The 15191-nt window shown below is 36.7% G+C and overlaps 1 protein-coding gene across 1 annotated transcript in view; it reads right to left on the reverse strand.

Annotated features, from left to right (window-relative positions):
• Window positions 1–14196, reverse strand: part of LOC127437087 (N-acetyl-beta-glucosaminyl-glycoprotein 4-beta-N-acetylgalactosaminyltransferase 1-like) — a 234162-nt gene extending 219966 nt beyond the window's left edge. The window contains exon 1 of the mRNA XM_051691739.1: window positions 13748–14196. Coding sequence (XP_051547699.1) covers window positions 13748–13889 — 142 coding nt within the window. The 5' untranslated portion in view covers window positions 13890–14196. The remainder of the gene's footprint in view (window positions 1–13747) is intronic.
• Between the last annotated feature and the right edge of the window lie 995 nt (window positions 14197–15191).

Raw genomic sequence — 15191 nt, forward strand, 5'->3', positions numbered from 1 at the left:
TAAAAGCAAGTTAAATGTTCTCCCAAACTGATGAGGTTTTTAAGGTTAATGCTCTATCGAGTTTTAAATCAACAAAACCTACCTTCCTACCCTAAACCTTTAACCTAAACCTAACAGATAGTGCCATAAAAGGCAAATGTGAGATGAAAAATGCAATTACTGAAGCAACCATGTCATTTTGAGGTGCTTCTATGACACTTCCGGCTCATGTGTCGACTCACATACTCTTCAGGACTCATACCCCGGTCTTTTGCGCTATAGTTAAGTGATTTTAGAAGACAGTATTGTGTGAGGAACAGAGAAAAAAGTTTATGCACTAATAATCTTCCTTTGTACTAGTGATTTGTATGAACGTTTTTGTAGTGCCTCCAATGTTCATTTCACCAGGAAACTGCTGCGATAAGATCAACTGGCAACCTAAAAATCATTTAGCAAAAATGTAGGTAAAAACTTATTTCTGTGAGACCAGGTTGGATAGATTTGAACATTTGCACTATAAAACCAACTACATTTACAAGCAAATTGCGCAGTAGCTCAACTGATAGAGCATTGCACTTGCGATGTAAAGGATTGGGATGAGACCTGAAGAGTGGACACGTGAGCCGAAAGTTTTATAGAACAGGGCGTCAGACTAACATTTGAGAGCAGTGCCATCGGTACCACCAAGTTCACCAGCACCTCATCTGGTAGCACCGGTGGGGGGGGCGGGTGGTCTGTGGCCTATAAAATGAAAAATGCAAAGACAGAAACCAATAATAAAAGTGATATTATTATCATATTACACAACTAAGTGCAATTACCAATAATATTGCATATTTTGCCCAACTGAAATGCTCATTCAAAAGTAAGGCATTAATTTTGAGTTGGTATGCAGATGTAAAGTTACTGGTATCAACAACAGGAAGGTTATGGATAACATCTATTACAACGTGGACCTGCCACGATGCATGTAGGGAACCATGTAATATATTTGCCAAAAATGTCAGCACAGTCACACATCTTTCATGAGATCCAGCTCAAACATCAATAAACCATTTTGAAAAGCTCTGGATGTTCTTAAACAGTGCTAGACTTACACATCCTCCACAACTCTGAGAGTTTTATCCTGTTGCGTTTTTGTTTGCATCAAATTAAATATAGTGTTTACTATAAAGGCCCTGTTCCAAATGGCTCCCTCAGCCTTGCAGCCTTGCAGTCTTCCTCTGATTCCACACCTTGGTAACACAATGCAAAGACTTTTAGATAGTATTTTTTGTGAGGTTTGCACCAAGGTGGACTTCGCAAAAGGGCTCATAAAGGGTGCATAGGGCCAAAAGGGCACCCTTCTGAATAGGGCTGTGATCGCCAAACACCTGACGATATGATACGTATCACAATACATAGCATGTCACAATTTAATATTTTGCGATGCATCACGGTATCATAATTGGATTGCGACTGAAATTGGATTGCAACTCTACGATCTTGTGGACTTCACAGACACGTTGCTAGTGAAAGTAATGAGAGCAATGAGCATTTTTACATGTACAATCGTACAGCAATTCTGCTGAGATGTCGCTTTCTTGAGATGGAGGAATGACACACTTGCCAATACAAAACGGTGAAGAGGTGACAAACAAATGGACTCGCCGCAACTCTCTCTCTCTGATTCCCTGTCAAATGGAGCTAGCTGAAATAATAACAGGACTACCGCGTGAGCATAAACAATAGAGTGATTTAGGCTGTTTTTAGACCTGTAGCTTGCTTGATTTTTTCTGAAATAGGGGCTAAAATAGTTAGGGGCTAATATGTTGCATTTTCATCATGGTTTGGTTTGCTTTTACAAAGGATATATTTACAAAATTTCCATTGTGTTTATTTGTATCTGCCATTAGTTGCTTTTGCATTATTTCTGCATTGAAACGTACCTGTTCTCATGGTCAAGGATCTCTCTCTCTCCCCCTCTCGTGCCTGCGCACTTGCACACACACTTAAACACACAGAAAGAGTGAAGCCACGTTTTTATCTGTCAAAGTTGCTGACGCTGTCCTACCTGTGTCTGTTCTGCCACTATCCAAAAGAGAGAAGTGATCATGAAGATTGACCTATACAATTTAGCCGCCAAAAGGCTATATCTGTATTTTGATGAACGGCTGCATTCACGTTTGCATGACATTTCAGAATGCCTCTTTCTGCAATACACCAGAATAAACCGTTTTCTTAAATGCATGCAAACGTGGTCATAGTGTTCAGAGAATAATGTCCACACACAGCAAACTAATAAGGAACTATGCTTCTAACCACAGGTAAAGAGCTGTAGTTCCAAACATACAACTGTGTGATGCTGTTTGTGAATGTTCATTGGAACTATGGTTTCGGGAAACATAAAATCGTTTAACTTTGTTGGTAACGATGGAACTTGTGACCATAGTTGGCTAACGATGCTTTTGGGAAACATACCCCTGATCAGTTTGACGTCTTGTCAGTTCATCAAGAAAAAGAAGATGGAGGAAGAGGCAAGCCTCATGTACTTTTTCCAGTTTTTGAAGCCATTAACTCAGCATGGAGTCCGAGATGCTAATGCACGCTTCGTCTCCCTCCACCTGGCCGGCGACTATGTTAATGAAGCACACACCTGAAAATCATTTGAAGAATCAGATATTGTGGGGTCTGGCCACAAACGGTTAAGCAAAAACTGATTAAAAAAGGCAGATTTTTGCCCATTACCCTGATTTTGCATTGCACATAAAAAGCCTTACCGGTGTTCTTACATGCTTATCCAATGTGTGCAAGTGTGCATGACTGTTTACGTCCTAACCCTGACAACAAAAGCAGAGAATAATGCAATGATTTCAAATATCGCATAAACATGGGTTTCTTTTGTTGTCGGTTTTCTTGAATTAGCAGACCTTTGATAGTTATCCGCATATCACTGTGCACGTAAACATGCTCAATGTGAAGTGTGTCATTTGGGACAAGCCCTAACTTTTCAGGAATTTGTTATATTTTACTCTACCTTTTGACAGTGATAAGTAACATTTTCATGCAGGCATACTCAGAAATCCTTTCATATTTTCTACACTTGTCATCTCCAGCCAAAAAGAGCAAACCGTTAAGGTGACCCCTACACACCCGACCACAATAGAAGCCCACTCAAGCAGCTCCAAGCCTTTGATGATCGATTGTAATCCAGCTTTGCCTGATGGATCACTTACAGTAAAATAACACCAACTTCAATGCAAGGCATCTCGCTGCCAGCACACTGAAATGTAATACACTATTTGAGCGAGAGTGAGAGTGTGTGTCTGATAAAGCTGAGCGAGCCTTATAACTTCTTTTTATGTAATCAGAGCACATACCACTTATCGAAAATGAAAGACATTTTGGAAATGAACCAAGCCGCAATCTTTTTCTACTGTATGTGTGTCCTTAGTACCATGTTAGGATGACTAATCACCAAATGATAGGTGATAGAATTGTTCAGCATCTTGTTTAACAGCAGGGGTCTAAAAATTGCTGCATTGCAATGCATTGACCTGACAATGAAAATTCAATGTATTGATTACAAAATTAAATGATTATAATTTTTATAATACTTTGCGTATTAGGTATTCATTTCTTATCCAAAATACAATTCTTGAGCCTGTGAATGTAAAACCTACTATATTGTTTTTCATAATATTCCACTACTGTATAAACTCTCTCTATAGTTGCATTTGTGTATCTAAAGTTGTATAGTATTTATAGAATTTATATGTAGGCCTATACGTTATGTGTATCATTTTAGTCAAAATGTGATACTATTGAACATATTTATCTCATTTGTCATAAATACAACAAACTCAAACTATGAATTATATATCAAAAGATTAATGTTTATACATTAATATTGTACATTTTCAAGCACACAAAATGTACGTTTAAGAACCACACTTTATGTACAAATTTGGCCCGTCATATACAGTATGTCAGTATACATTGGATAAAATATTAAACTCATAACTTTCAATGACTGAAATCATATTAGTAAGTTCATAGCGGTAGCCTGTTTTTGTTTTCCAGTCTCCAGTGTTTTCACTCACATCAGCATATGCTTTCAGCAGATAATGTGATGTTAAGCATATGAAATTTGTAAAAATTGACAAACAAAAAAACACAACAAAAATACTTTATATAGTCACAATTTTTGACTGTGCCTCACCAGTCAAAGTTTAAGGAGTGGGTAGATCACATTAAGCTAATTACTTCGAGTTGTTATGACCAGGGACTAAAAACAATTCAAGGAACGAAAAGGAAAACCAACGACATTTTTAGCTAAATGTAACCGAAAACCAGAACAAAGTGATTTTCAATTGTTCCAGAGTGAAAACTTTATTTTTAAATGCTGGTAACCGGTTAATTTTGTTCCGATAATTTTTTCATGAAACTAAAGGCCAAAGGGTTTATCTCAGTACATTTTTGGAACTACACCAATTCATGTTGCCTGAAAAAATGAAACGTGCTTTGATCCTGAAGGAAACTGCTGCATCACACATTTCTTTGCCTAATTGCCCATTGTGGATGTCGCATTCTGTGAATGAAGAACTTTTTAACAACTGCGTATAATCACTACATATACATGCATGGCTAATCCAGATACAAGGAAAACATTATTAGAGGTAAAAAGTTATTTTCTCAGTTGTTTCCAAGACTTCATTGAATTATTGGTAGATATGATGCTTGTTATGATTTTTATGTCGATAAATCCTCCACACAGGGAAAAAATAGCTTATTTTCACTTATTTTGGTGAGGCAAGTGGCTTATTTTGGGCTTGTTTTTCCAGACCATGTAGCTTGTTAAACCTGCGAGATCTGGCAACACTGCAAGTGATATTTCACCCACGCCTTAGTGCAGAATCTGTTATTATTATTTATTTTTTTATCCCCTTTTCTCACCTCAATCCGGGTGGCGGATGACAAGTCTCAGTTGTCTCCACTTCTGAGAAAGTCAATCCGTGCATCTTATCACGTGGCTCGCTGTGCATGACACCGCAGAGACTCACAACACAGGAGGCTCATGCTTTTCTCTGCGATCCACGCACAACTTACCACGCGCCCCACTGAGAGCGAGAACTACTAATCACAACCATGAGGAGGTTACCCCATGTGACTCTACCCACCCTAGCAACCGGGCCAATTTGGTTGCTTAGGAGACCTGGCTGGAGTCACTCAGCATGCCCTGGATTCGAACTCGCGACTCCAGGGGTGGTAGTCAGCGTCAAAGTCTGTTATTTTAAAAATAGTTCTATTAACTGTTCTTTTATTTTGTTCTAACCGGTCACCTTTGGGAAAGGAGGCTGCGGAACCTCTGAACCAGAACGAAAAAATACAGTTTTTGCTCAGAACAAACCGAAATGAAAAACATTTTGTTTTTAGTCCCTGGTTATGACAGCAAACAACTTCACAAGTTGAGCCTGAACTCATTTTTACTCCAACTAACATTTAAAATGGTTGTGCTCCATTTGGATCGCTCATTTCGATTGTTTATATTGTTTCTTATGGAGACCAGAACCAGTAAACAGTCCAGCGACCATCAGAATCAACATGGCGCCGCAGTGGTTGGTCAGGAAAACTGTGGATGGATCATTAACATAATCTACTGAAGCTGTGATAGTAAACATTTGTTTGTGTGGGACATGTGATCTCATTTGTATTTGCATGTATTTTTACATAAAGTGTATGCAACTTTTTACATTCGGAAAGACACTGATATGTACAATATTTACAGCTTCTAAAGCATAAACCCTTTTACGTTTTATCAAGCTCAAAGGTGGCTAGATGAGACACATTCATTTAACAAAGACTGTAAATGTAGACATACCTTTTTTTCTATCTTTCTACTTCTGTTTCTCTCATACAAACAAGTGTGTACACTCCTACACGCTCTTGGGTTAAAAAATAATCATTGCATTCTGTATGCAATTGTTTTCGTGCAAATTAGAAAGCCCTTGCAAAGCTGCACATTGATAACCACACAACCTCTTATCTCACATACAGGTGGCCTCCCTTGTCAGCTGAAGATTTATTTCTCGAAATCACAGTACACAAAATTCAGTTATTATCACTGTGCATCAGTGCACACTCTCTATGCAATTGTAACGAACATATGAAGAAAAAAACGTTCTTTCAAAAACTGTGGTCTTTTAAAATAATATGAAAATTGCTTTCAAGTTTCTGCATCATGTGCACAATTTTCATATTAAACAAAAATGTTGACTACAAAGGAATTAAAAAAACTTTTCTTTGAAAGAAAATAATTCATGTCACAAATGAAAATAAGAAAATGATTCACTTACCACTCATTTAGTGTTGTAAAATAGCCATTCATTTATATGTTACTATAGTTTTTCACATTCAAAATTACAAAGTGCTACATGTAATATGTGTTTCGTAGTAACAAAATACAGAACTAAGTCTACCTTTTCAGTACATAGTAAATGATCCTTCAGTTATACCTCAATAATTACCTCCCCTGATTTTATGTCCTTTACAGTTTGAGCAGTCATGCTTTAGTAAAGCATGGTGGGAAATGGCTGCTTTCCATTCACACACACTCGTATCATATGACCTTTCCCATAAGCCCTTTCTGTGCCTGTAACCAACCTGCCACTCTAATCCGACTACTTCTTAGTTCACTTGTGTGTTTTCCTCACACTCTTTCATTCAGCATTTACAGGGGTGCTGTTAAGACTTTCCCACTGTCGCTAAACTGGGATCAGTTTCCTTGGGATTCCTAAAAATAGCAACTTCAAGTAAAAGACAGCATCTAGGACAGCACAAAAAAGGCTTCCCTTTATAAACACTGTGCTTGGGCCATTCCTACTACATTTACCTAATACATTTTCATGGTTCCATTCAGGGTGATCTCATTCGTATTTGTAGGTACATACATGTTATAATGTCAAATCAGGTATCATGTGTTAACTGTGTTAAGTAAATGTGATACCATTGAACATATTTATTTTATCTCATTTCAAATCAAACTATGAAATGAATCATACAGAAAAAAAAAAGATTGAGGTTATTTGTTTGTTTGTTTGTGGCTGAACGCCATGCCAGCTTCTATGGCTATTTTCATGGTGAAAAAAGTTAAAATACAATAAAAGGAATAGTGATTAAAAACCTATTTAAGGTTTTTCAAATCTATTTTCGTTAAAAACTCTAAAACTACTTCAGGCCAAACTGTGTTTTTCAAAAGTGTTAGCTGACTAAAAACAATTTCCTCAAGGAGTTAAATACATTGAGGTTGTACATTTCCAAACATATGAAAATGTACATATACAAGAACCACACATTATGTCATAATGTATTGGATAAAATATTAAACTCACAACTTTCAAAGATTGAAATCATATAGTTTTATTTTATCACAATATCACATTTAATTGAATATAGGGGAGACTATTAAATAATTTCAATTTCAATTTTTACATGTCCCTGGCTATGTGCTAATTTCTAAAATGAAAAACTTTATTTTATTTTATTATTTCTCTAATTGAAATTTTTGAGCAAAACAAATTTTCTTGAGAACGTTTTAACTGGTAATCAATTCTTAGCTTTATCCTACATTGAAATTTTTTTTCGTCAGCTAACTTAAAAATATGCGGCCCTATTTTAAGTGCTATTTTAAGTGCTATGTTAAGTGCTACTTTAAGTGCTAGTGCTAATTGCAGCACCATGCAATAATTCACTTGCACAAAGTCAGTGGGCATGGCCATGAAGTTTTGATATTTTCGTGTAAGCATGCGCTAAGTCTAGGCATGAGTGGGTTTGCCGAAATTGCGCATGCAATGAATGCACTAATGGGCTGGGTCAAGTGAAATGTAATTCTTCTCCTGTTACTGCACTATCTGCATCCTACAATATAGTCCATTCCCTCAAGCACCAGCGATATAAACAAAGACAGCACATAAGCTGGTAGTGTAAATGGACTGTATGCAATGAATTAGAAGAATAGAAATACAGACTTAAGTTCTTTTGTACATCAACTGTGTCCTTGTTGAATGTCAGGCATATTGCTATGACCTTTTAAATGTGGAAAATGTGGTTCTCGTCAGCATTTGGATGCAGGCTCCGTTAAATTATACAGAATGTAAGTAAAATTAGTCATATTGACCGGATGACACACAAATCATGGCTAGTATTAATAGTAATACTATCAGCCTTTCAGGTTAGGATGTGGATTTTTGCACTCACTTCACTTCTACCAGTTGCTTTTGCTTTAAAAATGTAATTCATTTATTGAACACACAAAAAATAAATGAGTACATAAATAAATATTTCTAAATGTAAATTACACTTCAAACTAAACAAAAATATAATTAAAATTACGAAGAGGTCAAAAAAACTCAAAAACCACCTCCAGTAAAATCAACACATTTTACCTGCATCAACTTCTTTCACCAGCACATTTTGCAGTGACTTAAAAATCACTCTAAGACAACAGGTAAAAAATATATTACTACAAATTAGATCATAAATACAATTGTAAATATAAATATAATATTTATAATAACTGGAAAATAAACCATGACCTATAGATAGTTTTACACAAATCTCATAATATTTTGTTTCATAAAACGGCTACAACAGTGATTGTCAGGGACATTATTTGATGTTCCACTATATTTTCAGAGTTTGGCATGAACTTTATTACAACCTGCTGGTGGAATCTCCAAACTGCAAATGCAGGAACTGTATTTATATATATATAGGGCCCCACTCTCACGAAAATTGGATATGACGTAGCGCACGTGGTTGTGCGTTGCACTGTGCCTAGCGCAGTCATAAAAATAGAGCCCATGGAAACACCTAAATTAACTGGTTCTACTCAACTCAAAATTACAAATATTTTAATTCATATGCAAATTAATAGATTTAATTAACCATAATTAAATCACCAATCTGCCAACAATTGTAATTTTAAGGGTTAAATCAATCTGAAATCAATATTACTTTCTACCGTGTTAATCTTTGGTAATAACTAACAAAAGCCAGGTCCTTACTGACATCATCCTCCAGGAACTGACATCACTTTTGCCAGAAAAACAACAGCACAAACACATAGCAATTTAATGAATTCTGTGATTTTTTTTGTACTATTAGTTTGTTTGTCTCACTCTAAAATATTCTATCCTGTTAGAAAACATTTTTAAAAATCAGCATGACAATATCAAAGTTTGAAAAGATGGTTAAAAAGTATAAAAAATAACTTCAACTTGACACCCTCGTGTAAGCTAACTTTAGCTCTTAATTTCCATGCTGTTAGGTTTTATCCTGTTCCTTTTCTTGTCATTGTGTAAATAATCAAGTTATAATGAAAAAGGTTGAAATGCCTGAGCTTGACCAGAACATGTTTCTTAAAGACCAAAATACCCTTTTATAGAAACAGGTAACGAGTTCAAAAGGTACTGCATAGCATGATTGACCCACTTGCTACCTCGACACATTCCTTCACACTTGACTGCTTAAAAAGACCCTTGTTCACTGCAACCAATCACAGCTGGATGTAGGGCAACATCTTGACCTACCCGTATGGAGCCTGTAATTGGGAATAAGGTGACCATTGTGAGCAAGGCAAAAATAAGCCATCCTATTTGGGCAAACATGCATTTTCACAGCCAACATCTCTGATTAAAATGTCAGTACTGCCATATGGTGAGCCCTACTGGCTTTATGATTTTGCTGTAGTAGACGACTTGGTACAGCGAGGCATCATTCTCCGTGGACATCTTCAAGCTAGTATAAGATCTGCAGAGCCTTTTCACAGTTGAGTAATTCTGGTAGCGGAAGAGGGCCGAGAGCCTTTCTCTTGTGCGAGAGGAGTGATTTGGTGGCCCACTCAAAAGCTAGAGCCAAACAGAGGCTGAGGTTTCCGGGAATATGATTGGGTTGGGGATATGTCAGGTTGGGGCAGTTGAGGACAAAAGCCAAACCACATAGAAAATTTGGAAGCTGTTAATGAGAAAGATCGTTTTCTAGACTGGAAGACATAAAAGGAATTGTCAGATGTGCTACACTTACTACACTGACCACAATGAAGGATACTGAACAGATATGGTCTAGTTAGCTTCCAGTGTAAAATACCTTGGAAATACCATATACCAAGTAACCATGTAATACATTGCAGCTGGGTTTTTATTGATTACTTTTAGACAACATTACATTGCCAAGATCTAACACTGATATAGTGTGAACTAATCACTACTATCGTGAGTTTTCTCTTTTAAGTCAACTACTTTACTTTTAGTCATGATGGAGCAACAGTTTGAAGAGAATATTGCTGAGCAAGTAAGTGACGTCAGTATATTTATAGCAATTTACCTGAATAACAACACATCCCATTTAATGGAACAGACATTTGAAGATAGCTCTACCGCCCCTTTAAATAAAGAGCTTTGTTACCACTACAGTAACGCAAAAAAGCATGTTCAACCAGATTGCACGCTGCTTTCAGTGTTAAAATACTTTATTCTATCACACAAATATAAGTAAGCCATTTGTATGTTGACTTTCAGTAATCATTATTCAATATTGCTTTGTTTGTTTGATCAACCCAACAGGTCAACCCTTGGCTCAACAATGGCATGCGTTTGGGGCAGGATTACCTGTTTGTCCAACATAGTCTCATGACAACTCGCAATAATCGGTACGAGATCGCGAAATCGTAAGATATTGTACAACTTGACCCGTTCGAAAAAGTACGACTTTTATTCCCATTGAGACCATCCAATCAACAAACAGAATTTCAAATTGATACAGTACAGGCATCAAATTTCAGCTAGCCTCCTATCAATCAATTTATTTTAAGAAAGGAAACATCTGCAAAAGAATTTGGTTACTCCTTCCATTTTTCCGTTTCCATTTATTTATGCAGTACAACTGACTGCTGTAGGCTATGTCAAGATGCTGAAATCGTAAAAAACCTTTACTCCCATAGAGAAAAATAACGAACCAACAAACAATGTTATTACATCTTGTCCCACATTTAACCCCTTAACCCAAACCTAAACCTAACCATAAACAGTAACCATTTACCCAAACCCTAAACCTAAGTGTTAGCAAAAATTTTGTCCTTAACTTAAAAAAAAAAAAAAAAAATCACCAAGAATCCAAGCAGAACACCTTAGTATCCACCTAGAAATGTTCTAGCAATTAGTGCCCGACTGATATATTGGTCGGCCCATATTATCGGCCGCTATTACGATATATCGTATCGGTGTATATGTTTACCGATATGCGCAGATATGAAAACTTATTTTCAGAGCATATAATAAGAAAACAATGCTTTAGAATTGGTGTCATTACGTAGTTTATCCAGTAGAATGCCCTCCGACTCCGCTGTTTACAGAGCTGACTCTGAGCTGACGGTGGTTCTACAGACAGGGCGGAGTTAAGCGGTGCAATGTTAAGTGGTGTCTTCATGGTAAGTTGCTAACTAGTTTGTGAAATACATACTGGAAAGTTAATAAACAATGACCCCATCATTTTCCCTTTTCAATATAACTAATATAACGTTAACCCTGTCCCTGACAACCACGTCACTCATGTCTGTTTGCTGTTAGCCAGCTATAGTTTGTCAGTGCAGTCAGTAATGTAGCAGATTGAAAGGTACACATCAGAGAATCTTTTTGCAGCTCAGTAGACAACGGTGCGGTGGTGGATTGTGTCTGTTGAGTGCTGATTTCATGCTACGCTGTTACCTAGTTGGTGAGACGCAATGCTGGTCCATCTTTTACTCTCCGTGACAACGAGCTTATAGCTAACTAGCTAACCACATAGCTACTTTCATTGTTGTCAGCTGAGTGGAAGCTAATGTGTAAACATGTTTGCACCAAACTGTTTTGTTCAGGATTCACAGTTTGGTACCCCCTTCAACCGAACAATTCCAGTCGTTGCATTTATAAAATGTAATATTTAAAAGTCTGGTTTTCCACCGTTGAAAGTTTCCCCAGAACTTGTATAACAGAATACAGTGTAACACCGCTGCCGCTGTTTATCTCTTGACTCGGCAGGTGTAAATGCTTCTTGTTTTACAATCTGCCCCTAACTGACTGGCAGTATTAAAATAGTCAACATGTGACTGATACTAAACATACAGTACTACTGATGTTTATTTAGCTATTTATTGTATTTTTATTTATTCTTTATTTAAATGGTCAGCAAATGACTGATACTAAACATACAGTATTGATGTTTTTTAAGCTATTTATTGTATTTTTATTTATTCTTTATTTAAATGGTCAGCAACTGACTGATACTGAACAGTACTGAAGTTTTTTTTAGCTATTTATTGTATTTTTATTTATTCTTTATTTTAATGGTCAGCATTTGACTGATACTAAACAGTACTGATGTTTTTTTAAGCTATTTATTGTATTTTTATTTATTCTTTATTTTCTCAGTGTTCATTTCTAGAATTTGTTGACAATGTATAATAATAATGTCAAATATTCTTTGATAAAAATATTTAAGAAAGCAGCCTTCTGAGTACCTTTGCATAGTCATATTGGTGCAAAATTGGTGCACAATCCACATAGAAAAGGTCTGTTTTCATTCCAGCTCATAAATTAACTATATCGGCCACCATATCGGTAATCTGTGAATTTTCCCCCTCTAAAATCAGTATCGGTCAGGCTCTATTAGCAATGACCCAGAACACTGTAGTGACCACATAGTGATGCAATAGTAACCACCCAACACACTTGCAGAGACAAGCACCATTTACATTTCCGTCAAAAAAAAAAAAAAAAAAAATGTATCTGTTTTATCTTAGCAATACTGTTTGGTGCAGCTAGTGGAGCAGAAATTACAAGCTCCACTTAAAAATGTAAAAAAATAAAACGCTGTCTGTAGGAAAATTTGTTCCATTTATGATGATCTGATTCTTACTTTTCAACTGTTTATTGCCCATCACAGCTTATTCATAATAATAATAGTTTAGTTGTGACAACATCAATATCATGGTATAATGAGAGATTTTTGTGAATGTGTGTGTCTGTATTTGCTTTGAAGAGGAAAAAGAGATTCTCACAAGCACATGACATTCTGGTAACACATTCTGGTAATTCACACTTAGTCGTACAGCTGAGAACCTAGTTTCTCTGAAGACTCGAAAACAGTTCATCTGAACACATCTATTTGCCTGGAAAAAAAATATACAATAAGCAAAACTACCATAGGGCATAATTTAAGCAAGCACTGTAATAAATCCAACATAATGTAAACTTTATTAAATTCAAAAGACAAAAGCAATTGTTTGTGCCGATTCTTCATTTATATTTGCTCACTGTACGGAATGACAAAAGATAATTGTAGCATTATGTGCAAATGCATTTGAGTCATTCTAAAGATTCATAGTTAAATGCATGTGTTATACTCTTAATGTCAGTGGCTGAAAAAAAAAACATCCTTAAGCAAACTACTAAATATGCTGGACATCCAGTATCAGTGCTCGTGCCCTGGATCTTAATTCATTCATGTTAAAGTTGACAATAAAACTGATAATTCAGCAATTTACAGAGTGCTCACATTTCAATGCTGAAGCTTCTTTTCTCCATGTGTCTATTCAATGCCAACTTTACAATAATATTCAGAATCATTTTTTGATAGACACGAAGCCCTTAGACAGCAAGATTACGTGTCAGCAACAAACCCACTTCACATTGTACATGAATAAATTTCAGATTCATCTCTCCATCATTTAATGCAAAAAGCATTTAATTCTTACCTTTCCCATAGTTAAAGTGGAGTTTGATGGATTTGCCCTGGTTGATATGCAGGTATGTAAACCACACAGCAAAAGTAAGCAGCACCAGCAGCAGCAGAAGTTTGAATTGCTTTCGGATTTTCTTTACGGGGAATCGCAGCATTTTTGCAGCTGCAGCATCATCAGCAGCAGCAGAATCAGAGTGTCAGCTGCTCCTCAGTTTGGCGTGCTTAATACAACTCCTGATGTCACAATGTCATATTTGCAACAGCAGCAGCAGCAGAATGAAAGTGTCAGCTGCTTGTCTGTTTGGCGACGTTAAAAAATCATATTTCTGCAAGAGTCAGAATTGAATTGTCAGCTGCTCCTCAGTTTGCCAGGCTTTAAGACTCCTGTCACAATGTCATATTTCCTCAAGCAGCAGCGGAATCAGTATCAGCTGCTCCTCAGTTTAGCACCCTTTCTAAACAGCCTCCCGATGTCACAACGTCCAGACGAAAATGTCGACTGCTTATCTGTTTGGCTATGTTACAAAATCATATATATCCCGGAATAACAATGAAAGCGTCAGCTTCTCCTCAGTTTTGGCACGCTTAAAAACTACTGATGTCACAAGCAGCAGCAGAATCCGTAATAGCTGCTCCTGAGTTTGGCGCCTTTTCAAAACAGCCTCCTCGTGTCACGATGTCATTTTTCTCCGTGCAGCAACAGAAGCAGAAAGATTTAGCGGGTTAAAAGATGAGATTGGTGTCACAATGTCATTTTCTCCGAGCATCAGAATGAGAGTGTCAGCTGCTCCTCAGTTTGGCGGGCTTAATGTACAAAATGCTTAAATGTACAGCACGCGCCCGTTTACAAAACATGTAACTGAGTCACAGACCTCAGGTGCTTCGTGAAAATTTAATTAATGTCCCATTGTGGTCTCAAACAGGTTTCGCTGATTTAAAAAAAGGCAAAGATGAATAGTTGTCCGGTAAAAGTGATTTTAGCGTTGGAGTAAAGGCAATGAAAACAGCAGTCGGCTGTTAATCTCGTGAAAGCCGCTCTGACAGCAGTCCGGCCACTTCACAGAGGATCATCCTTTGGATTTAAAGCCTTGCTCAAGTGACCTGTCAAATCTTTCACTTTTAACACAGCACTTTTGCATTTCATAAACAACAGACCTCAAAGGATTGTGAACAACGGCAGAAGTCTTAGTTGTCAAGTTTCGGCTTCTAAGGTTGACATGGGTCAAAAGTTAATAAAATGCAAAGCTGCATTTAACATGTGTTGGAACCGCTTAAATAGCCATGACAACAATAAAACCGCTAATATAACCTTGTAAATAAGTCATGACCATTAACAAACATCGTATTTAGTGTGAAACATACCACAAACTCATGTCTCTATTATCCTAAGACATTTCTTGGGCTACAGAAATATAGATATAATATCTAATTAAATCTTTATTTCCAGTGGCTGCGAT

Source organism: Myxocyprinus asiaticus, chromosome 48, assembly GCF_019703515.2.
Source record: "Myxocyprinus asiaticus isolate MX2 ecotype Aquarium Trade chromosome 48, UBuf_Myxa_2, whole genome shotgun sequence".
In the NCBI taxonomy this organism is placed as follows: Eukaryota; Metazoa; Chordata; class Actinopteri; order Cypriniformes; family Catostomidae; genus Myxocyprinus; species Myxocyprinus asiaticus.